General features: G+C 41.1%; 1 protein-coding gene across 17 annotated transcripts in view; it reads right to left on the bottom strand.

The window, feature by feature from the left end:
• Nucleotides 1-25,737, bottom strand: part of TENM2 (teneurin transmembrane protein 2) — an 884,487-nt gene that overhangs the window by 43,727 nt on the left and 815,023 nt on the right. For all 17 annotated transcript variants that reach the window (XM_077186468.1, XM_054642789.2, XM_077186471.1 and 14 more), the window contains 2 exons: nt 11,986-12,132; nt 287-497 (listed from right to left, as the gene is read on the bottom strand). In XM_077186468.1, coding sequence (XP_077042583.1) covers nt 287-497; nt 11,986-12,132 — 358 coding nt within the window. The remainder of the gene's footprint in view (nt 1-286; nt 498-11,985; nt 12,133-25,737) is intronic.

The raw sequence follows: 25,737 nt of genomic DNA, 5'->3' as shown, positions 1-25,737 counted from the left end.
TGTTGTTTGTACTATTACATTTGTATTTTTAGTTTTCCGAGGAAAGAGCTATTATTCCTGCTCCCATATCTTTGCCTGAGAGCCTTTTAATTTCAGAATTATAACAATTCAGAGGCAGGGGGGTTACATTTGCCATTTCAGGGGAGGCTCCTGCCTTCCTTAGCAGACACCTGTCCTTTCAAACCAAGACAGGTGTCACACTGCCAGCTGCTCCCTGCAGTTGAAGGGGATTTCTCACCTGCTGTTGAAGGGGTTATCTCACCTCCTGTTGGAGAGGTTTTCTCACCTGCTGTTGAAGGGGTTCTCCCCAGGGATGATGTGGGTGCTGTCCTTCCCCACGAGCAGCTTGATGCGGTCGTAGAAGGAGCGGACGGCGGGCGCGGCGCCGTGGCTCTGCTGGATGATGTCCAGCGGGTCCCGCGAGCCCCGGCACAGCAGGCTGTTCTGGCAGGTGGCCTGCAGGCAGCAGTCAGGGTCCAGGCAGTCCACCAGGCCATCTGAAAGGTAACAGGCACCACTGAGATCCAGCACGGAGCTGTGGAGCAGTAACACCCATGGAAAGCTTAAGGCACTGGGAAAAATGGTTGAAGTTCACTCTTCATAGCATCCCCATGCCCCAAACCTGGTCATTCAGCCAGCAGTGCCCTGAGGATGAGGCTTTGGAGAACACTCCTTAAAAACCACTACAATTAATGTAAACCAGGGTTAGATGAGGATAAATCTCAATAAATCTGTCAAGGGCTGAAATTAGGCAAAAGGAAGTGGAAACAATAAAGGATTTCTGTTTTAAGTTATTTGCTTGTTTGGTCATTTTTGTTGTTTGTTTTTTTTTTTTTTTTTTTTTTTTGTCTTGAGAATTATGATTGATTTTGATTTGATTTTATTTGTTCTATTTGAGGAATTGAGAGGAGGTGGAGATGACAAAGCTACCATTAGCTACGTAAAACACAAATTACACTGTAGCCATTTTGGCAGTTCCCAGGGAAGGGCTGCTGGAACTCCCACCTCCCATGGGTATCTGGCTCACAACTTGTGTGCATGCCTGGACAAGGAAGATCAGTCACAAAATTGGTGGGTTCAGTCATCATTTACAGATTAGGTTATCTATCATGAATTTTTTTAAGATGCATTTTTAAGAAAAAAGAGAATTTTAACACCAGAAATTAAAAGGGAATCAAGGGAGAGATGAATCTGTATACTTAGATAAATAATTTTAGCACATACAGTAACAATTCTATCATCATCTCTTCATTTGGTATCATTATTTAACTGAAATATGTTCTCTCAATGGAGCTCTACTATGATTTAGAAATTATTAACCATTTGCTTTGCAATATTATCATCTCTAACAATTTACAAACATTTGTTCATCTACTCTGGCAAGAATCAGGAGTTCAATCTGCAATCTACTTATGTCTTATGTCTTTACTTATGTAAAACTTCTCAAGGTGTATCAATCTGATTTTTGAACGCAAATATGGCCTGGACATGCATTCAAAATCATACACAAGAGAGAGCATTCCAGTATGGAAGCAGACAAAAGTACCTTAGGGTAAGATCATGACTCGTGCATTTTCAGGATTTTCAAGTGCACAACAGACCAGCACAGTGATAACTGGAAAAACAACAACCTAAAGGAAAAAACCAATCTAAAACTACAAAAAACTTTCTTATTTTACAATTAGCCTTTATTTCCAACCCATTTTGTGTGCCTGAAATGACTGTGCCTGACCTGATTTAAAAACAAAATTGCCAAGTTATGCTGACAATGTTTCATTCAGGCCTCTAAGGAGATTTAAGTCAGACAAACTACCTTGTTGTGAGAGCTATATGTTGCTTTAAGGTCACTCGCCTATTCACATTAAGAGCTCCATTCATCTTAAAATTCTCTCCTACAAGGCTGCAGGATCCTTCTGTTTTGCTACATCTAATTTCCTCCCCACTTTATATAATCATTCTGAGGACATCATTAGCTTCAGGGTATAACTCAAGGCAGTTTTCCTACTAAGCTCTGAGAATTCCTCAGCTTCTCCCTCATTCTGTGAGACCTCTACAACTCTGAACTGAACCTTGCCCTCTGTTTAGCCCACCCAGTTCTCAGATGACCACCAGGCAAGGAAACCCTACCAACACACTAGAAATAACAGAGGATATAAATTCCTCCCTCTGACAAATTTACATTTACCTATTCGAGCTGCATCATATTTTGGCGTAGGTGTTATAAGAGGTGAGCAGAAGTTCTGCCTGTAATGACCTCATCATGCAGCTGATTATGGGATGCTGCAGCCAAACACTTGTGATGACACCCTGAACTTGGAATGGGCATATCAATCCCTCAGGCTCCTGTCAGTCATGTGAATCACATCTCTATGCTCACGAGCCCCCTTGGATATTGTCTGACATTGCAATCTTCAGTAAATTACCCTGCCACTGCCAATCTCACCGTTATCTCACAAACAATCAAGCAGGCAATCAAACTGCTCTGAATTGCCAGTTCAGGACCTGGGAGGCTGCAAACATCTCCATTCAACAGCAGGGAAAAACCTGCCTGTGATTCCTTCCATGTAAGAAGCTTTTGCTGCAGTTCTGTGAAGTTAGACTCAGATGCATCTTAAAACAATATTTAAAAAAGACAGGCATAGAGCATAACACAATTTATTTTTTCTAACTTTATTACTTATATGGCTCTATTTCCCTGTAGTAATTTATCCTCAGATGGCAAGCTTCAGGACTTAGGATATTTTCACCTCATGTGAACTAGCTGATCCAGCTTGTTGCAACAACAGCAGCAAACTCTGGGTCTGTTCAGCACACACAGCCAGGCCCTGGGCACTGCTGCTCGGTATCAAAGGCTTACACATCCCTGTGCTGCTCACATCCACAGCTGCTGCTCTTATTGACTTTGCTGCTCTGAAATATCTGCCTCCATGCATGAAAGAGTAGTGGTTACTGTCAGAATATATCTGCTTTTAGCCCATGTTTGCCTAATTTGCTATCTGGACTACTATTATCACAGAATGGCTGAGATTGGCAAGGAGCTCTGGAGGTGATCAGCTCTGGCCAATTGCTCAAGCAAGGCTACCAGGTGCTGGTTGCCAAGGTTGCCCACACAGCTTTTGAAATGTCTTCAAGGATGGAAACTCCACAGCCTCACTGCTCCAGTGCTCAGTCACTGGACAAAGGAGTGACACAAGTGACATTTGTGCCCGGGGTTGCTCCTCCTCAGGTGCAGGATCTTGCACTTCATGAGGTTTCTCTCAGCCCATTTCCCCATCCATACTGTACTCTTATATATGAAGTAAATTGTTACAGAATCATTTATTTGCATTAGACTCAGCTGATTAAAACCAGAGCTAGAAAAAAAAGTACCCTCTGTAAAAGAAAATTCTGCTATTAACATAAATTTTAATTAGAATTCAGTACTGTGGGTTTTAATATATATTTCAGAGCTTGTCATCCTCCAGATTTCCTCAGGTATGCTGAATTATTTATCTGGTTAATTCAATGACAAACCCTCACCACTTGCCTCACCAAAATATTGCTGCTTTTCATAGCACACACAGCTGAGTTTCAAATGGGCAGTGACTTCACTGATACTCTGCATGCTAAAGGGGGGAGACTGGACAGGGAGCTGAGATGGTGCTGAACCTCCTCCAACAATCTGAGACCAACACAAGTCCTGACTTGGCCTTAACTGAGATGAAAGAAATAGGAAATTTTGATCTGATTCAAACTGGCAGCACAGGATTAGCTCTCCATTGCTGTTCATGGTTTTTCTGAATTCCCAAATCTTTTCAGAAATGAAGCAAGTGACATGGTATCCCTCTTGAAGAGTTCACTTGGCTAATGGATCCACACATTTCTCAACTGACTGTGAACTGTTCCACAAGCTTTTTGGCAGACTTCACTACACAGCACAGAGAAAACTTCAAAGAAATACTTGAAAGTAGATTAACCTACTGATGCATGTCATATTTATGACTGCCTTATTATTGTGTTGCTCTTGACCATCATCAGAAGGACTAAAAAAGCTCTCAGGAGGAACAGTGATATATTTTACCACATTACTGTTCTAATGTGTTTAGAACCTCTCAGCACCAGTGTTCCAGCATCACTGAATATATTTCTCACCATGTCCAGGTTACTGGATTGCAGAATTAGAAAGGTGCTACCTATTTCTGCAGAAAGCTGATGCTTGAGCTATTGGGGTTTTTAAATCCCAATGAGTAAATGCTCTACAGTTTCCACACTTCTTCCAATACCTGCAGGTTGTGCTTTGGGTTCAATTCACAATGCACATCAGAATGAGTGAACTTTGACCTGACATCCAACTTGCTCAGCCAATGCTTTCTGTACCCAGCCAGGGACAGTTCTGCTTCCAACCCAAAACTCCTGAGCCCACGCTCAGCAGAGGGCATCCTTACACTTCACTAGCTGCAGGAGCTGGGGACTTGCAGAGCCTAATTCCTGGAAATTTTTCTTTTTCCCATAAACATTTCAGACTGATGATTAAAATGGAGGTGGGGAGGGGGGGAACAGCAGCTACTATAAACCCTGAGGGCAAAAGGGTCTTTGATCACTCTAAGGGCAAATTAGTTAATTTATCATGAACCGATTTTAATTATGTGCAGTATTAATATACCCAAGGTGAAAGAATTAGAGATGCTCTATCAGATTATCAAAAGAGTAGGCCTTCTCTGCCAACACAGAAATATATTAATTGAGCTCTAAAACTGCATGCAAAACTGCTTCCACAAGCAGGCTATGCCACAGCCCAGTATATCTTATTACCAGGAAGTTTATCTAATATTTAACCCAATTTTTCACACTTTTGTAGCTTGATCTAATTACTGTTATCTATATTGGCATGTATCATTCAAAATAATTCTTCAGAAGTTCCTGGTGCTCACAAGAAAGGGAATGCTTCTATTTTTGCTTCAGCCCTGTAAAGATGGTCCCTGTAAACCATCAGGACATTCATTACAACACTGGCTTTTGTATCTAACTGTGAGCACAACAGAGTATTTTTGTAACCCAAACTGCCTTTCAGGACAAGCTGGATTGTAAATCCCCAATTGTGGTAAAGTAGAATGAACCTGGAGATTGGTTGTGCCTTTGAATACCTAAAAATTTTCCCAATGAGGTTTTAAAGTACCCTGGAGGATGAGAGTGGGGAAGCACCCACCCCATTTCCCTGGCCCACTCAGGATCCCTGTGCTGCTGGAGCTCTGGCAGGAAGGAAAAGCCTCATTCCTGAGAGCAGCAGCTGCAGGAACCCACTGCAGGGGTAGCTCCAGCCTGGGGGTAATTGATGCCCTAAGCCCAAACCACTCCTTGATCAGAGCCAGGCTGACCCAAAGGGCTGCCCTGAAAAACAATGAACCTTGAAAAACAATGTTTGCCCAGCTCCAGTGTACATGGACACCCACAGGGGTGCTGGTGCCTTTTCAAACCATGGAATTTGCAGGCTCTGAGCTCCTTGCTTTCCCTTCTCCTCAGTTGTTAGAGTGAGGTACTGCAGACCACATCCTAAGGGGGACTGGGATAAGCTGGCTAATGTGTGTGAAGGTGATCAGAGGCTGACATGGAGCTGTAACACAATCACATACAAGCACACTCATTAGCTCTTGTCAAAATTTGAGTGCCTACTTTTGATATAGATTTTATACCTGAGCCTACGTGACTCACTCTGGCCCCCATCCACTACAGATTTCAGCTCCTGATTGCATTTAATGTTCCACAACTGACTATTGTACAGGCTCTGGGAAAGTATTTTCTGTGCCAAGAGTATTCTGGGTATTTATATTGAGAACTTCATAAAATCTTTTGTCTGTGCTGAATTAGAGACCCCTGCTGAGGCAATGCTTGTTGAGGCAAGCTAAATTACATGATTTGCTTTTGTGCTGTGAAATACTTGTATTATCTTAAATGTCACGAGCCTGATGCAGTATCAAGTCACAGGATTTGTAATTTTCTAAAAGCAATTTTTTTCTAAATGTTTATTGCAGGAAGACACTTCTCTTTTCTTTCTATTTTCCTTCTGTCTAATTTCAGAGATGAGTTTTCTAAAACAACTCAAATAAACAGCCTTTCAATCAGTCAAGTGCACTGTCCTGACAGTGAACTTCACTAGAAAGGCATTTTTCTTGTGAATTGAAGAGATTTCATACTGGAGCAGCTAGTTAGCTTTCTCTAATTCATTATCCTTAATGTATTGTGCCAAACAGAATTACCACCAACTGTACTTCCTGGTGGGGTTAAAGATATAGAGTAACAAATTGAAGGGCAAAATTTACCTTCTGAGAGATGCACATCTCTCTTTGGAAAGCCAAGCGGAAAAAAAATTAAAATGTATTTTAAAAAGAATGTGCCACTTTGCATAACAAATAAGAAATTCCTCATTTCTGTTTGGCTTAATATTCTATACTGCTAGGGGTTGCTTCCTTTCTTTCTCCTACCAATTTTAGTCCAGATAATTACATTGTGAGGAGAAATGTGATCTGGGAAGTGATAGAAGCAGTGATTGCTTTTAAGCTTTTTTAAAAATTTATTTCTTTTTAACCTGCCTGCACCTGCCCTCTCCATCCTGATCAAATATGAAACAAATTTAGCAAAACTTTGCTTATTTCCTGTTTTTCTTTCTCTGACACTACATATTTTAACTCTCTTGCCAATAAAAACTACAAAAATGAGGAAATTTGAACAGACGCAAAAGGTGGGAGAAGAGAGAAAGAAGGAAGAGAAAAGCCTAAAAGGAGCAGCCCCAGTGGGCAATATGGGCTTGTGCCAAGGCTGCCTCTGAAGAGGACAGGACTCTTAAATCTCTCTCCCAAAATATCCCAAGACACTCAGGACAAAGATTCCTAAATGTGATGGATATCAACTGCATCCAACATTTAGTGAAACTATAATTTAGGAAAGACATCTGAGTTTTGCTGTGTATCCATTGTCTCATGCAGCTGGAAGTGCTGCAAAGTCTAAGGTGAAATTTAGTTAAACTGAAGTAATTTATGGAGACTAAAAACATTTTTCTATTTAGGAACAAGCAAATTATTATAAAATAGTCATTGCAAAATGATGGGTATAAACAGCCACAGCAGTGACTTCCTTGTGCAATATGCCAAAAGAAATAGGAATGTAAAAAGTAGCATATCTTCTCTCATTCCTCAAAATACCATCAGTAATGCCTTAATTTCCTAAAATAAACCCATGGTGAATTAAATAGGTTATATGTGTCTATTAGGGGGATTATATATTGTAATCACAATTACAGGTCTTAAAATAAAGCTATTTCTAATCCCTCCAAAAGATGCTTAATAATGATTAGATTACTGAGGGACTGATTAAAGGAAGATATTAGCTTTAGAAGCAGCCACAGTGAGCAAATTATGTAATCCAAACATGGTTTGGAAAACAGAAGCACTTTGCAGTTTAGAGAGATGTTAAAAGTGAGTCCATGCCAGAATCCCCTTACTTTTCAGTTAGGCTTTGTCCTTACAGAGAAATTAAAAAAACCCAAAAAACAACAAACCCAACCAAAAAAAAAAAAAAATCAGCAAAAGACCCCCCCAAAAAGATAAATAAGAGACTTTCAAGTTTTTTCAGCAAAGTAGCCTGTGCACCATGGTAACCCTGAACATGTTCATTATCAATCACAGAACCACAGGCTGCCTTGGGTTGGAAGGGACCTTAAAGCTGATCCAGTGCCAGCCCTGCCATGGGCAGGGACACCTTCCACTGTCCCAGGCTGCTCCAAGCCCCTCCAAACCGGCCTTGGGCACTGCCAGACCCAGTTAAGCCCAGTCCTTGATTTGCTATGTGATGGTGAGGGCAAAAGCAGGTGAATTTCCCAGTGTTACCTCAGATCATTCACTCTGCACAGCCCTAAGAGGAGAAAGCAGCTTTGGAGACTCTCTCCTCTCACTGCTCTGGAATCACGTTTTATTCATGCCAGTAATCCACACTGACATCTCATTTTAAATGAAGATTTGTAAGTCTAAAAGAGAGGGGGACTCGTCTGCCTCTTCTAGGAATAAACCAAGGAAAGGACATTAATCTAAAATGGAAAGAAAATATTAAGTATAATCTTTCATTTTTCTCTTTTTGAACCATGGTATGGAGTTTGCATTGTGGCAGATAATAAAACAAAGCAGGACAAATGGGAAACCCTCTGGAGTCATGGCAATGCTCTCCCTGACATCTATAAAATGAAGACTTGGCCCAAGGCATTTGAATCTGATTGTGAGATACAATTGCAATAAGAATGGCTGAACAGGGAAAAAGCTCCAAGATATGTTAAATCTGCTGCCACAGAAGATAGGAAATGATAGTTCCCTTTCAGTGACATGCTGAAAGAATTGTATTTTAACAATATGCAGAGATGGACAGAAAGGAAGGAGGCTCAACTGTCCAGAAAAGACCTCATTTAGGAAAAAAGAAAAAAAAAAAGTATTTTTAGCTACCCTACTGCCTTCCAAAAGAACAGCTTGTGTGTTCTGTACTAGCCCAGAACTACTTGCTTATGTTAACAGAGCAATGTTGGTAATGGAGCAGCAAATGAGTTCAACACTTTGCTGCAAATAAACTCAGCTGAGTTTCAAATGAAAAGAGTGACTGGGAGAAGAGGCAATTTCTTTAACTTCCAATAAACTTGCATTTTATGTGAAACTTGGCATTCTGGTAACTAGCTGGATCCTTACTATTGATTCCCATAGTAGACTTTTCAGCTTTGTCTAATGACAAAACTTAATTTTATCTGTTCCTTTCTACAGAGAGTCACAATTACATAAAGGTGCAGTTTGAAGCACAGAACACACACAGCCCTTCCAGCCTCTCCATTCCTGCAAACTCCCCTATGAACACAGCTCAGAGCACAGACTCCTGGCCAGGTGTGCAGAACCAAACATGTACAGAGCAGAGCATCTCAGGCAAAGGCAGGGCTGCATTCTGAGATATTAATCATGAAGGGATTAATCATTATATTGGTGTTTGAGTTTTGTTGTAGTTCTTGCGAATTTGACAAACTGGTGGTCAGGAAAATGCCTCTGTGCTCACAGCTTAGATGGGACAGAACCCCAGGACATCTCAGAGGAACCTGAACCCCAAAATATGATGGAGCAAACTGCAGACAAACCACCAAGGCATGGGAGAGACTGAGAGCACTGCAGTGGCATAGCCTGAGGGGAGCTGTGTGCAGGAAACACAGCAGAGCTCAAAGCGCCTCTGTTTTTTTAGGAAAGCCTGGAAAGCTTGAGGAGAAACAGCAGCTTAACAGGTGTTGAGCTCCCTTATACAAACATTCTATGGGAATTAATAAGGATGAGACTATAAGAGCAGGAATGATCATTGAATTAAATTGCTGAGACTAATTTTCACCTAAACCCCATGTGAAAACACGGGGGTCAAAGGGACTTCTCAGGTTGTTTGGATCTTGGATCAAGCTTAAATTTTCAAACTATTTACACTCACAAGAACCAGTGACCAGTAACCTTTCTAGTCTCTGGAAAAAAATTACTTAAAATGCAAACACTGAGAACATCTGGAGAATTCTCCCCTAAGCCTTTCTAGCCTTCAGCTAAACCAACTAATTTTCTTTCAGGTGCTTTACTATGGTAAACCAAAATCCATGCAACTCACATGATAATGGAATATACAATTCTGCATTAATTATTAATTCATAATATTATGTATCTGTTGTATGGCAATTCTGCCTGTATTCTTTGCTTATGATGAGCTCCTGTTTACCCTCCTTGAATAAGTTTTACAATTCTACAGTTTTTCATCAGGATGAGCAGCAGAATAGTGTCACTGGTCATTTTTTCCCCTGCTTGCCTGTCTGTTTTACAAGTGCAAAATAATGTCCTGGATAAATAAATAAACCTCTTATTCCATTTTTTCTAATAACATTTCCAACCTTTTTACTTTCTTTGAGGAAATTCTAATAATACATCTGTTTTCAAATTTCCCTTTATAATCTTCAAAGCATGTAAAAACTGCAAACCTAAGCATTTCACCTTTTAGTTTCTTACACTGAATATTAACACAAGTTTAGTGGGTTTTGTTGTATACTTAAAAGCCAATTAATGTACTCTGGCAGTTAGATTCTGCTTTCCATAATTCAGTAACAGCTATAAAGCAAGTTCTAGTTCTCTGAAACTGAAATAGCTTTTGAACTTCCAAAATACTTTTGTAAGCACTGAGCATGTGAAACCAAGGAACTAACAGAGGATTTACAAATTAAAACAAGTTGATGATATTCAGCTGTGGTTAATATCATGTAATCAAAACCAAATACACCTGTTCCTCAGTTTGGGACTTACTTAAATTAAAGCACTCAGCCTAATGACAATTTTACCCTTGATACAGCCCAATGTTGCTTTGCAGTTTTAGGAAATACATTTATAAAATATTTATTAATCAGCAAACAGCGGATGTTTTCTTTAGATTAATTATTGGCCAAAGGAAAGGGAAGGAGTCTCAAGGAAAAAAAGCTGTGTCTGATGCTTGGTTTATAGCAGACAGCAGAAGCATATGAAAAAGAATCTATGTGACTTTCTAAAGACATTACATTGAAAGTTAATAAGAAAGTTCCTGTAAATGAAGCAGCAAATTAACCAATCTTGTTGAGAAAGCACCACATCTCAGAACTGCTTTCAGGCCACCATGGAAGGCTCAACAAAACCCAAAAAACATCTTTGAAGGGAAACACAGGACACATCCTATATTTAATAGCGATATGCCTGACACAGGGCAGGGAGAGCAGAGCAGGGATGTCAGCCCTACACGCCCATTGAGCAAACCTCACCCAGCCCTGCAGAGCCTGGCATGGGGACTGTGCACTGTGACAGCAAGGGACACCAAGGGACAGCCTGGCACAGGGACTGGGCAGTGTGACAGCAAGGGACAGCCTGGCAGGGCTGTGGGACACCAAGGGACAGCCTGGCAGGGCTGTGGGACACCAAGGGACAGCCTTGCATGGGGACTGTGCACTGTGACAGCAAGGGACACCAAGGGACAGCCTGGCAGGGCTGTGGGACACCAAGGGACAGCCTGGCATGGGGACTGTGCACTGTGACAGCAAGGGACACCAAGGGACAGCCTAGCAGAGCTGTAGGACACCAAGGGACAGCCTGGCATGGGGACTGTGCAGTGTGACAGCAAGGGACAGCCTGGCAGGGCTGTAGGACACCAAGGGACAGCCTGGCATGGGGACTGTGCAGTGTGACAGCAAGGGACAGCCTAGCAGGGCTGTGGGACACCAAGGGACAGCAAGGGACAGCCTGGCAGGGCTGTGGGACAGTAAGGGACAGCCTGGCACGGGGAATGTGCACTGTGACAGCAAGGGACAGCCTGGCAGGGGCTGTGGGACACCAAGGGACAGCCTTGCACGGGGACTGTGCACTGTGACACCAAGGGACAGCCTGGCAGGGCTGTGGGACACCAAGGGACAGCCTTGCACGGGGACTGTGCACTGTGACACCAAGGGACAGCCTGGCAGGGACTGTGCACTGTGACACCAAGGGGCAGCCTAGCAGGGCTGTGGGACACCAAGGGACAGCAAGGGACAGCCTGGCAGGGGCTGTGGGACACCAAGGGGCAGCCTGGCAGGGACTGTGCACTGTGACACCAAGGGACAGCCTTGCACGGGGACTGTGCACTGTGACACCAAGGGACAGCCTGGCAGGGCCGTGCACAGCACGCAGGGGACAAGGCCAGCACGGTGGCTCCGTGGCTGCTCCGAGGGGCACAGGGCGCTCCGTGCCGGTGCCTCAGCAGCAGCCGCTCCGCTCGGGCCGTGCTCCCAGCCGGGCTGGGCTGGCCCCGAGCCGGGCTCCGAGCGGGTCCCGCACGGCCACAGCTCCTGTCCTTTGCTGGAGAGCAATGCGACACCTGCCAGCAGCGCGGGACACGCAGGACAGGCAGGACAGGCAGGACAGTGCCTCCCGAGGCGCTCTGCCCGCCGGCACTGAGGGCGGCCCCGCTCACCTCCCTCGTTGTCCTTGCTGTCGGCGCAGGCGGTTTCCATGGCCACGCTGCAGCCCGGGCCCCTCCAGCCGCTCTGGCAGACGCACTGCCAGCTGTTCTGGCCCAGCGTGCACCTCCCGTTGCCATTGCACAGGTCCGGACAGCCATCTGCGAGGACAAACGGACAAGGTGAGCCCCGGGCACCCCCACCCCGCTGCGCTCAGGCCGTGCTACTGTGCAGACAAAAAGGCTCGGTCCTGCCACCGGCGGGAACGCTCGGTGAAGGAAGGGGACACCCTGCAGAAATGGGGATCTAGCACAGGAGCCCTACTGCTCTAACACTTGTTTTAAGAACCCTCTAAAGGTCCAGACCTCGAGCTGATAGAAATGACAGTCTGCTGACAAATCTGTCTCTTATTTTTCCCTCTGTATGTGGGTACACATCTTCTTCAACAAGCTCGTCAGTGCTCAGAGGACTTTTTGTACTGAGTGTTGCATTATTCTCCAGAATAATTTATTTAAACTTTGTGTCTAAACACAAAGTTTAAATAAATGCTTTTATCTATTTAAATAAATTAATTAATACTTTCCTTCATTGATGGTAATTTTAGAATATCTATTTATCTAACACTAAGTTTCCTTATATTTTGGTGCCACATCTTACACTTTCTGAAAAACATATTAGAAGAAGAGATATCCCCTCAAAGATGAGTGTTTTGAATTGATTATGAATATGACATGACTTATTGTATAGCAAGAGCTAAATTAGGAACAAAAATATTAATTAGCTAAGCTACTTACATGTTCTAACAAATGTCCATAGGTGATAGAATACCTCAACTCCTTTCTCCTGGAAGTAAATGAGTCTCAGGAGACATCACAGTATCTCACTGAATATTCATTATGGAAAAAAGGTAAGAAAACCAAACTGCAGCCTTGGTAAATACAACCAGATCCCTCAACACCCAATCCACACAAGCACAGCTATTTGTCTGTGGGGTGACAGAAGATTTGAGGCCAACCTCTCAGAGCACCTCTTTGAACAGGAGGAAGGCTGTGTTGCCTGCCAACAGGTGTGTGCTTTTACAAACCTGTTCAGAAAGCCACAGCTCTGAGTTTGGCTCCTCCTGCTCCTCCCAGCTCCTTGGCTGCAGCCAGGTGAAGTCAGAGAGCAGCTTCTCTGACCCCAGACTCATTCTCACAATGCTGCAGGAGCTTCCCATACAACAAAGTGATACCCCTGGAGCTCACAGCTGGCATCACAAGAGGTCAAAGACTATTCAGTTCATGTTACACAGAAAGCTGTTGGCAGGTAGAAACAAGTCCTACAAGTTTTATTTCAACGTTTTTGTGTATTAAAAAAAAAAAAAAAGCCTCTTTCACTTAAATTTAGGGTTATTTTGCCACTACATATCTTAGCTTAAAAAAATCAGTTACTTTGGCAGCACAGGTAATAGATTTTCAAGACATTTAGTTTATCTCTTCCATTTTTCAGGTTGTTTGAATGGCCAAAATGATAACGTTTGAGGGGAGGCATCACGGTGTAGGACAAATTATTTGTTTTAAATGAAAACCAAACAGTAATTGTGAATATACCCATGTGGTTGGTTTTCTACTGAGGCACTGACAAGAATTAAATCACTGAAGCAGTTTGCCTTGCAGCATCTGAGCAAAATGAAAACATGAACAGTGGGGAGCTAGCAAAATCCCTGAAAAGTTTTAAGTGCAGCTGGGGATTAATGGACATGACTTTGCGTTTAGAGAAGAGAGGGAAGGCAGCATCAGTGCCACAGACATGGTGTTGCTAGGAAACACGATGCTACCTCCACAGAGCTCATTTAACTGCAGCCTTCCAAAGACAGAGCTGGGGTTTGAGTAGCATAAATATCAGAAGGAAGGGAAGGAACAGCAGTACACTACAATAAGATCTAAGTGCTTGGACAATAATGTCTTCCTTAAAAGATCTATTTAGTTAATGATGAATTAGCTTTGAAACAGATTTCAGTAATGGACAACTAATTAGGTGTTTTGCATGGTTATGTCTCTGTACATGCCTGTGTGCATCTATGGATTTCTGGTTTTGCCTGTCTTCAAGCAAGTATCTGTATAGCATTCTAGTCTGTTAGACCAACCCGAAAACAGAGCTCCATTATGATGCAGTAATAACAGTTTTCTTCTAAAAAAGGCTTATATTTAGGAATTGCACTGCCTATCTCTGTTTAAATCTTCCTACCAGTGCACATGAGCAGTGATTATTACTGATGAACATCTTCTGCACACACAGGATTTTCACAGATCTCACAGGCTTGGTGGCCACCAAGGGGTTTGGAGAGTGGACAAGGTGACCAAGTGCCAGCCTGAGGAGCCTTGAGAGCCCAGGCTCAGTGGCACAGCTGGACAGATGGCCTTTGCTGGCCAGGCTCCCTGCAGGCAGGCAGGCAGCACACCCAGCTCTCCCTGCTTGGCAGAGCCTGCCTGCATTCACAGCCACACGCTGCAGTGTGCTGCCTCCTGCCTGCCTGGGGAATTCTCCCAGAGTCACACAGGCAAGGGCTATCAGCATCTCATCTCAAGAAGCAATCCAGTGAGGGATGGAGCTCTCACTCACCGCTCAGCAAAGGGCCCTTGGTGCTAAGCAGACAGGTTGCTATTCCTGGTGTGCAGAGAAATTCTCCTCATCTTTTCCATTACAGTATGCTTAATGGAAAATGTCAAGAAGCAAGGTTAAAAAAGAAGAAAGTGCTTGTTTAAAGTGCTAGATTGACAACCTATTTATTCAGAGAACAGGCAGAGTACAGGCAACAGCAGTTCGAGTGTCTCACACTTTTCTAGCTGCTGCTGAAGGTGAAACACTAATGCAGCCTCCCTCCTATCTCCAGCTTGCCTGTGGAATTGGAAGCTGAAAACTTTACTACAAATACATATGAATTCTCAATTAAAACAGCAAGAAATATTTCAGAAAGATTTTTCAGTGTTGCATCAGGAATCTGTGACAAGGATATGAGAGATATCAGAAAGCAAACACCATAATATGGACTGTGCTTGGTTCAAAAATGGAGGGTGCTGGATATATTTACAAGAGAATACTCCCAGCTTTCATCTACAGTGAAATTATTCTGAGATTCAATTGTACGGTGATTAGTTCATATTTGAACTCAACAAAATAATTTCCAGTATCCAGGCAGTACATTAAGAATTCTAATTCAATTTTGGATAAATTCTGCACAGACTTCCTTTTTACTCTGGTATTCCCAACCTTCAGGTATACAAGTACACATGTCCAGTTTCCCACACATATATGGATTTTCCCTTGCATAAACTACTTTAAACTCCAAAACAAACATTTTAAGTAAACTAAACCATTTAAGTAAAATAAACCAAACTAAAGTCTGCCTAACAAATTTGTGGTTTCAGTCAGAATCATCAGAACTCCCACTTAGGTGGGGCAAATCTTTCTCCAAAAAAAGGAAGGGAAAGGGCAGCCAGGGAAAGAGAAGTTAGAGAAGCCTTTCTCTTTATAAGTTTCCAAACTCTGATGGAAGAGGTAGCCTCTTAGTATAATGAAAAGGAAAAAAAAGAATAGGAGAGGTGAAGGGAAAAAGAAATCTAAGTGTATCTCAGAGCTGCTTAGAGAAAAGCATTATGCTTTTAGCCTCTGGTCAGTTTGTACATGGAAAAACAGAAGTAAATCAAGAGCTTGTGTCTTTTGAGTCCTTCTGCTCCTGTGCCATCAGCCATTTATTCTCCAAACAGCATCTCCCAGCAGAGTGAGCTCCCAGCAGCTCTCCCCACTTAGTGCACATGGGCACAGCTACATCTGGAATGTGATATCTGCTGTTTATCTTTCCACATGACCTCATTTCACACACCCTGATCCAAAGCCTCTGGCACTCACTGGAGCCTTTCCAGTGACTTCAGCTGGGGCTGGATCAGGTGCTCCTGTGGGTGAAGAAGCCCTGCAGTGAAGAGCATGTTCTACCCACAGTGTTTCCTCACTCACAGGATGCACACGAGTTTCAAGGGGAACATTTAAATTACATTTCAATTCTCATCTTCTCATTAAAGCTGTTAACTACAGAACTGGAGCAAATAGAAGTAGTCTGGGATATGATGGTACCTAAAGAATTTAGAGAAATGACATAAAAGCAGTAATGACAATAGCCTGTTTAATTTGGATTTTAGAGGATAATCACTGTTTCCATATTTTCTGTTCATTCCTTCGGTGAGCTGCTGGTATGCCTACAGCTATCTAATAATAAATGAGAATGAGGTACCTAGCAACATTGAAAATAAAATCATGCTTTTTATTTGCTATTGTTATTTTTTAATCCTTCAATTCCAAAGCCTTCAGGGCTTAGTTAAAGCCAAAGAAAGGGCATACAAATAAAAATGACACAGTGTTATGGTAGGCACAGGCACAAGTCATTTTCTACAGAGTAATACTTCAACTGAAATAAACTCAAACCCCAAACACAGAATGAAACACATGTCAGTAAACCAGAGTGTTGGTTGAGTGGGAGGTGAGGCCCCTGTGAGTGAGTTTTGACAGTTCCAGAACAGGCTGGAGCCATGCAGAGGCACCAGCCAGGGCTCTGAGGCAGGGCAGTGACACTGATTGACAAATTGCTGAGAATGAAGCCAGGCTTCAGTGCAGCACAGAGCCACTGCCACGTACCACAGCAGAGCTGCTGCTTCCACAGAGGGCTCAGACACAGCAGGGGCCTCTCCCTGGCACTCAAGTGTTTGTCACCAGCATGCTCTCACTGGCTGCCTGGCTGCTCTTGTTTTTTTAGAGAAAACGCTTTGTTTAAAACTGCTCAACAGCCTAAGTATTTTTTTAAGCTACACATCAAACAAAGAAATAAAGAATAAATATCTACTTGCAGATGTGCTGTGCAGATAAATACATGCCTGAGTTAGAACTACAGACTACAATTGTGTTTATTGGACTGGCTGAAAAAAATAAGAAAGGCCAAAAAGTATGTTTAAAGAGCCCTGAAATCCTCCACTCCAATACCTCCTGTGCAGATAAACAATTAGGAAATTTAAGTAACATTTCTTAAATTGCCTGGGATATGTATTTCATAACACAATTATCTATCCTGCAATTCCAGTCTTTCTCACATAAGGGCAGGAACTCAGGGAACATTCAACTCTCCAAACAAAACAGAGAAATAGGAGAAAAACGTGTGACTGTTTAGAAGAGAAATAAAGATCACACAAAAGGGAAAAAAGTCTCAAGTACAGTCACTTGCATCTTTCTGGAGGAAAAGAACGAAAAGAAGATACAGAGACACACACACAAACAAAAAGAGAGGGAAACTTATGTTACAGTAGAGGACACAAAAATTTGAGATTGAAGAAAACCTCAGGGGTGCAAGAGCTTTGCACGTTGTTAACAAGGGATTGCTGCCAGAACTTTCCATATTACCCAAGTTCATGTTCAGTGACTCAGGCAAAGGGGCTCCTGTGACTCAGGGGGAGATACCCTCGAGGTGTCCCTCTTGTGCACAACCAACAGAGCTCTCTGCCACCAGCTTTGGTGTGACCCCTCCAAGCTGCCAACAGCTGGGCAGGGGGACAGATTGCGCTACACCATCCTGAGACTTGGGGAAACCAAACAGAAACCAATCAAAGGTCCATGTCTGCTCAGAATGGTGAATACACACACAGAGCTTCAGCTGAGCCCAGAATTTGGGCTCCTTATACACAGTTTCCAGAAGGAAGGGAGACTGCCTTTTGGGAAGGTCAGACATCAGACTGAGGAGCCTCTGCAATGCTGCAGTCCCAGTGCTCTGTGATCGCCAGGCAGGGCTCTCTGTGCACCCCAAAATTGTAAATGTGAGCACAAAGTCACCTCTCCTCCTGCACAGAGCCCAACACCATGGCTTTACCAGCATCAGGGGGTGAGTTCAACTGAGCCAGGACTGTTTGCCAGGAGAATTTAGGAAGGGAAACACAAGGTAAGGGAGTGGGAGATGAAGCCAAGAAATCTGGAGACCACTCTGCCCCAGCTCCAACAGGACTGTGTGACCAGGACAATCAGTATATTGAATTAATAAACTCCAATCATTGATTCATGTCAAGCAAAAAAGTGGAGAGCTATGTATTGTCAGGCTATTTGCTTTAGTTTAAAAAATCCAACCAAACAAGGAAAAGCAGAAACAAAGATCAGTTAAAAAGGAATTTCCAATAACAAATTATAGTAGTGGTAGTAATAATGATAATAATAAAGAAAATCTATGGTCTATGCAAGGGACATCTAAAAGATAACTTTGTGTAGTTACTTTACATTTTGTACATGATTAATGTAAAGTTTTGCGTAATTAACTCTTTCTTTGCGATGCTGAAAACATTTTAGTAGCTCATAGTATCTCTAAGCACAACAAACAGCATGAGCAAAGACATTATGTGAAATATAAGTCAAGAAACTGCTGCAGCCCAGCCACACAGCTCCTTCCAGAGACCAAGCAGGTTATTTGCTGAAATTTTGAGCAGGAGCTAAAATTTGACCCTAGCAGCATATTTGAGTTACACAGTGTATTCTTTTCAAACAAGACTCATATCCACCTCCTATTCATATACCCAATAAAAAGATATATAAAAGATGCAGTAAAAATTTGTATTTAAGATAGCTGGGTCTTTCAAATTAATCTTACTGTAACAAAATCCATTTAGAATATAATTCCAGGTGAAATTGCATTCATAAAACTAGTACCAAAACCATAATCTTTTATTGTATTAATGTTTCTGATATCACATACAAGCACTGGCATCATCCTTTGTAATATGTAATATCCTTTCTGAGAAAGAAGCCTTCTCAAGCTGAATTTATCTCTAAAATAACGTCTATTTAAAGAGTTTTGTGGCAGCATAATGATAAAGTGACCTATCAGACAGGATGTATAAATTCAGTGAATTGAAGGGCAACATGCAAAACACTGACTTCATGTTTGAAAGAATAGCTAACCTAATTACAATGCAATCTAGACTTAATGTAATTTAGGATTTTTGTAGGAAGACATTCTCAGTTCAGTCATTAGCTTCAAAATACTTTTTTCACTTCACAAATCCTCCACATATTACATAGAAGAGGAATGAATTCCTTTCCTCCTTAGAGAACCTCCACATAAGATAAAAAATAAAAATCATGTTAAAAATCATGTTCAGAAATGCTAATTGCATTTCTTTGACCATAACTCCTTTAGTGTACAAAAAAAACTTTACCAAATTGAGGAGTTTAAGTCAATCAAAATGCCCAGTAAGCCAAGTTAGCATTTAGAGTGACCTAACAGAACTGCTCCCCTTCTGTCAGTGCTACTTAATAGTAGTTTTCATCAGCATTTCAAATTCAATTTGAATTCAGTAATGTGAGGGAGTGGGATTTGTGCACACACACACGGATACACGAGCAGGGAGCTGCAGTGAGAACAAGCAGGTGTTATCAACTGCTTAAGCAGCTCAATCCACTGCAGAAGATGCACAGCACTGAGGGGTAACAGCCTCTAGGGGGATTGGAGGGAGTCTGCCCCAAAATTTATGGGTCCAAGTCTGGTGTCTGACCTCAAAACCACCCCACTCTGAAGGAGAGCTTGGGCCAGTTGACCTGCTGACATCCCTCCTAAACTGAATTATCTACCATCCCTTCAGTTTTAGAGCTTTATATTTCATAATTCTCAGGGCAGGGAATCCCAGTTTTCTCAGGCACTATTAAAATATAATTGCTTGCTATTCATTAGATATTAATGCCTGCATAGAATTTATAATTTAGCAATTAACTTTCAGGTATGCAAATGCTGATCCTGTGTAAGTGTGCAGGTTATCTCTAGCAGAAGAATAAATATGAGCCTTAACAGAAGCAGGCAGTTTCCTCTCTTACTGTGTGGCAGATTAGTACCTTCTGTCCCTCAAATTTGGTACAGAACTTTGGAATCCCTTCAGGATGAAAACCACTATTTAGACATGTGCATTATATTTTGCAGTTGATCTTCTTAAAGTATTAATCACATGGATTCCAAAAAATAAATGGCTGCACACTGCATGGGTTTGGATTTCAGAGTTCCAACATTCCAATTGTCCAAAAGAAAAACCCAAAGAAAATGCCAGAGAATAAACCAGAAGTTTTTGTGAAGTTTTGTGGAATAGTTTGGAATGAAAAATACTAGCAATGCACTAAATGTTTCATGCCTTCTGGCTTGCAGCAGTCCTACATCTTCGTGACATTAAAATATGATTACAAGTGGCCAAAAATAATGGGTATTTGAATATTAAAATTAATATATCTCACATGTCTATAAGGCTAGAATTTATGGAGTTTGAATATAAACAAATATAAAGTATGAAATAATGCTCATGACCTAGGAGCAGTATTCCACCACATGGGCAGTGTATGCAAAACAAATTAAAATAGATAAGCAATGCATTCTGAGTTATGTGAGTGTTTGTGTATGCTGAGTTGTTTGGCAGATATAGGATAGAGGATGAATATTTCAGTACATAAAATATACTTTATAAACATCCCTTTAATTCTAAAGTGCAAGGCACCATTCTGCATCCCTTGTCAATATACATAAGCCTCACAAATATCAAACCATTTTCCAATTTTTATATCTACCAACTGCACAAATAACTAATAAAAGCCACAGAAATAAAAATGTGGTGTTCACAAATGAACTGCTTTAAGTCCTGCATGCATAAAACAGTTATCTTTCTGTTCCTTTTTTATCTGTTTACGTGGCAAAGCAAGAAACATCCTAATCCTTCGGATCTAGCCAGTTGCTTTGATATTTAAACACTAAATAAATCTGTGAAAGTGATTTTGATCTACAAGGGAGCTCATCTTCTCCATCTCACCCCCAAGAAAGCCGAGAGTATTTAATCTGCACTTGGAAGAAATTTGGAAGACAAACGAGCTCTTTAAGCTCTGCTTGCTTTACATTAAACATATTTACTACCAGGCAACTGATGGCTCTGCTCCTCCCCTCGCCTCACCACAAGTGTCCTTAATTCTCTGGAACGAATACTTAAGTCTTTCTGCTGCTGGGCAGAGCATTTATTTTCAATTTCCCTGTAGAAGCCATCAGAAGCACCAATGAGACTGTTAATTTGATTGCCTTGCATCTATATTTGACAGTTTTTAGGCCATCTCAGGGCAGGCAGGTTGTCACTTCTTCCACTGGGACTGTTTGCCAGGAGAATTTAGGAAGGGAAACACAAGGTAAGGGAGTGGGAGATGAAGCCAAGAAATCTGGAGACCACTCTGCCCCAGCTCCAACAGGACTGTGTGACCAGGACAATCAGTATATTGAATTAATAAACTCTAATCATTGATTCATGTCAAGCAAAAAAGTGGAGAGCTATGTATTGTCAGGCTATTTGCTTTAGTTTAAAAAATCCAACAAAATAAGGAAAAGCAGAAACAAAGATAATTTAAAAAGGAATTTCCAATAACAAAAAATACTAGTGGTAGTAATAATAATAATAATAATAATAATAACAATAATAATAATAATAATAATAATAATAAAGAAAATCTATGGTCTATGCAAGGGACATCTAAAAGATAACTTTGTGTAGTTACATTACATTTTGTACATTATTAATGTAAAGTTTTGTGTAATTAACTCTTTCTTTGCAATGCTGAAAACATATTAGTAGCTCATAGTATCTCTAAGCACAACACTGATATCAAAGAGATTTTTCTCCCCAGGTTATCACTTTTGTTAGAAAAGTTCCAGGGGAATGGTACCAGGGTATGAGACTGCCCTAAAGATCAGCATTATTGATCCTCAGCGTTCAAATAAAATCAGAATTTAGGTTTCCCCACTCTGCCTGTTTCCCACCATTTCAGTGGGGTGTGGTGTCACTGTCCCTTGCTGATAGCTCAGCTGCCACCACCTTTCAAGGAGCATGTTAGAACCATGTTAATCAGGCTTTCCTTTAGCTGGTGGCCATTTGTTCAGAGCTGTGAACCTGGGCAGAGTGCAGCCCCTTGCCCTGCTCAGCACCAGGACAGTCCTGCTGGGCTCAGGCTGCAGAGCAGTTCCAGCAGGTTCCACTGGTGTGCCACCAGCACTGCCAAGGTGACACCAGAATGGTCCCCAAGGTTTGGTGCAGTCTGACTCTCTGAGATCTCACAGATCACAACCCTGCAAAGAGAACCTGGGGACAGCTCTGGCTTTCAGGGTAAACACATATGTGGGAATATGCTTAATCAGGCACAGTGCATATCCAATTTACTCTAATAACTGCTGTAAGCACTCAGGAAGTTTCTGCAAAAATCCTTTTTAACAGTGTCACTCACTGGAAAAGCTCTCCTGCAGTTTAGTGACACAGCCTGGCTCCTCAAGGTAGAAATCTGCCAAAACTTGTATGTTGGTTCTCCAGCATGCTCACCTGCTTCTCACCATGGAGGAAACCACTTACCAACTGCAATTATTTCCTAGGCTGGGCTCAAGTTACCTAATTCATGTAAGGGATCAGTAGCAGTAGCCCTGTGGAAGTTCATCTTTAATAAACCTATACTCTTTAGTCATAGGACAAAAATTCAGAAGCAATACTGATGAGAACTGACATTTTCCTTTTCACTTCACTGTCATTTATTCACTTTTGAGTGACATCCCTCCTCACATTTCATCATGTTTTTATCTCAAGCATTAAAATACAGGAAATAAATAATTAAGAACTGGGGACATATTCTGCAAATAACTTTATTAAATCTCCCATTTAGTATCAATGGGAATGCTCACTTCAGAAATCAGAAACATTATATACAACTTGCTAGGAATTTTTAAAACTGCAATGTTTAACATCAGAATTTCTGACAAAAATCCTTAATAAGTAGGGGAAACTGTAACTATAAAAATTGAGTAAATAGATGCAGTCTTCAATGGAAGGCACACATGTTAAATCCTCCCAGTTCTGTTGAATAAATACTTCCCTTTACAAAACATCTCATACTTTAAAATTTTAATGCAGTAAAAGCTTTTAAATTGGTTAAGGAGGATCTTAGGAATTTCATGGTAACTAGAAACACAAATACTGGTCAAAGATGACAGATTTTACTTAGCATATTTTTTGTGTACAGAAGATTGAAATATTAAAAGGAATGGGGATATAATTAGATTGTAATAAGCATTGTCTTAATTGTATTAAAAAAAAAAAACAACTTTCATGTGGAATGGAAATATTAACAAATTTAAGAGACATTTCAGGGGATCCAAAAAGTCTGCTGAGTGATATTTTACTGCTAATTAACACTTTTGATTAAGTATATGAAGTACTGTTTATAATTAAGGGTGGGTCTGAGGGACTTTAATTCACATTTTTTCTCAGCATACAAGCAATCAAAATTGTTATGGAATATACAACGAAAGACTCCAACAAAAAATCAGCCAGTGTCCATTCAGCCTTCACAAACAGGGTGACCTTGACTTTGATGCCCTGTTCTCTAAATATGGCAAGCCTTCTCCATTCTAAATCAATATTTCTGACTTATTTTGGAAAAAAAAAGTTTCAAACGTTCACAGGACACACTGAAGATATATATGGATTGGTTTCATGATAAAGAATCAATTAATAATGATCCAAGGGAGACGGTAACAAAAAAGCAGTTTTACCCCTGTTCCAAAGCCAATAAAAAGATGAATTGTGCCACATGGGAGCAATGTTAACCTTCATTTCAGAATCCTAACAAACTCTATGCAGTGATTTTCTGTCTTAAGCCTAAAGCATCTTTTCAATTGCTTCTGAAACAAGAAAAGGCATATTGCTACTGCTTTTCCTGCACTGTTATAAAACTATTAAAAAAAAAAAAGTAAGGATTAATCAGAACCTGCAAACATTTTAACAAATGCATTCACTTTGCAACAACAAATAATGATTCATGGCTTTCTGCTTACAGCAATACCTTTATGGTCAATATGCAAGGGATTCTGCAATTTGAAAATAAAACATGGAAGGGGAAGAGAAACACCCTTTTAAAATAGAACTACTTCATTCTGAGCACACTATCTTCCATTGTAGGACTGGATGCTATAATGCTAATTCCTCTTAGTTTGAGAGATAAGTGGTCTGTAAGCCAGCATACACACATTTTGCCTTGCTTTATGGAATGGAAAGCATCAGAACAGTTTCTATCTAAACTGTGCTGAAAGGTGGATGGCAACATGCTACAGCAGGGACTCAGCTCTACTCTCTGGAACTCCCAGTGGTTTAAACAAAAAGTCAGTTCTCTCATCTGTACTAATGTGTCTCTGTTTTTAGGAGAATCAGCATCTTCTGGGACATTCAGGGGTTTGTGTTTGTACATGCTGAAGTTACAAAAATAGCTTCTGCGCTATCCTTGAGGAGCTCCTTCCACAAGAAACTCAGCAATGCCTTATGATTCCTAACAATTGGAAAATCACAGTATTTGAAGCAGCACCACTTTCAAAATCAATAAACCATCATGATCCAGGCAAAAAAATTCTATTCCTAAACAGATTTTTTTGTTGTTGTTGTTAATTTGTGCTTTTGGATAATTGTCCTCTTAGTATTGCTTCTAACCTAAAATCACAACCTAGCAACCTAGTAATATTCTCCACTACAAACTGATTTAGTTTTTAATTAAAAAGAATGGTTTTAATCACAATTGCATCCTTATATTTACTTCTTGGACACCAAATTTATTATCCCTACTAATTCTCTTCAGAACAGGGACTGCACCTTGATGCATCGTGGTTCTTTAGCTCAGTTCTTCAATGCTATGGAAAACTATTTGAAGGAAAACTAAAACATAGATGGTCCAGATGAATTATGAATCTTAGTTATTTTTCAAACTCTTGAACAACTTTAGTCTTCCAACACCTACCTAAAAAAATACTCATCTGAAATTTTATAATTAAACAGAGAAGAAATTAATCTTCATATGAGTTCATGTAAAAATATACTGAAATATTAGGAGTGTTTATACCTTTCAAATATATGAACAATTAACTATTAGCTCATGTAGTTCAATCTACCCTAATCAAGCCTGAACATTTAAAAAGAAATCTCTAAACCTTTTCTTGCAGCTATTTTGATGGTATCTTGTTTTAAAAGCAGGATACAGTCTATTGATGCTGAGTTGGATCAAACTGCTTTGCCCTGGACTGTTAAAAACTACAAATAGAAACTAAAGATACAGTGGGATCAGGGAAAAAGCAATAAACTTGGATGGTTGTTTGTCAAATGATGGCTCCCCAGTTCCAGAATGCAGGACACCTTGGAAGAGGGACTATGGAATAGAGGAAGGCAAGTGAGGGGGGCAGGACTTGGGGGCTGCTTTGCAAACCATCTTTGAGAGAACCCAGAGCCTGTTTGACACTTGAACAGCTGGGATTCACAGGGACTCATAGCCCAGCTCCCAAAAACCAGAGAGCCACCACAAGAAAATCCATCCCAGATGTCAGACACCACTCATGGGCCACACAGCTGGCTGATCACAGTAAGGCAGGAGTAAAAATATCTTTTAAGAGTAGTAGAGTGAGAGGGAGAAAAGCTTTATGTGGATAAGCAGACAGCCATGTCTCCCCTGCCTAAATTTTCATTAAGGATAATGTTTTGATCCATGTCACAGCAAATCCTTCATGAAAGCAAACTTGCTACTTTTCCATGAAAACTGCTTAACTGTTTAAGAGAGGTACTCTTTTTGAGTGAAATATTTAAGTGTGCAGTGCTCAGGGTCAGCTCTGAGAGTTGAAAATCCTCAGGGAACAGCTGGGCCATGAATCCTTTCTGCTCTAATCCCGTTAG

Source organism: Agelaius phoeniceus, chromosome 15, assembly GCF_051311805.1.
Source record: "Agelaius phoeniceus isolate bAgePho1 chromosome 15, bAgePho1.hap1, whole genome shotgun sequence".
NCBI lineage: Eukaryota > Metazoa > Chordata > Aves > Passeriformes > Icteridae > Agelaius > Agelaius phoeniceus.
Note: the sequence above shows the minus strand (reverse complement) of the source record. Positions and strands in the feature narration are given on the sequence as shown.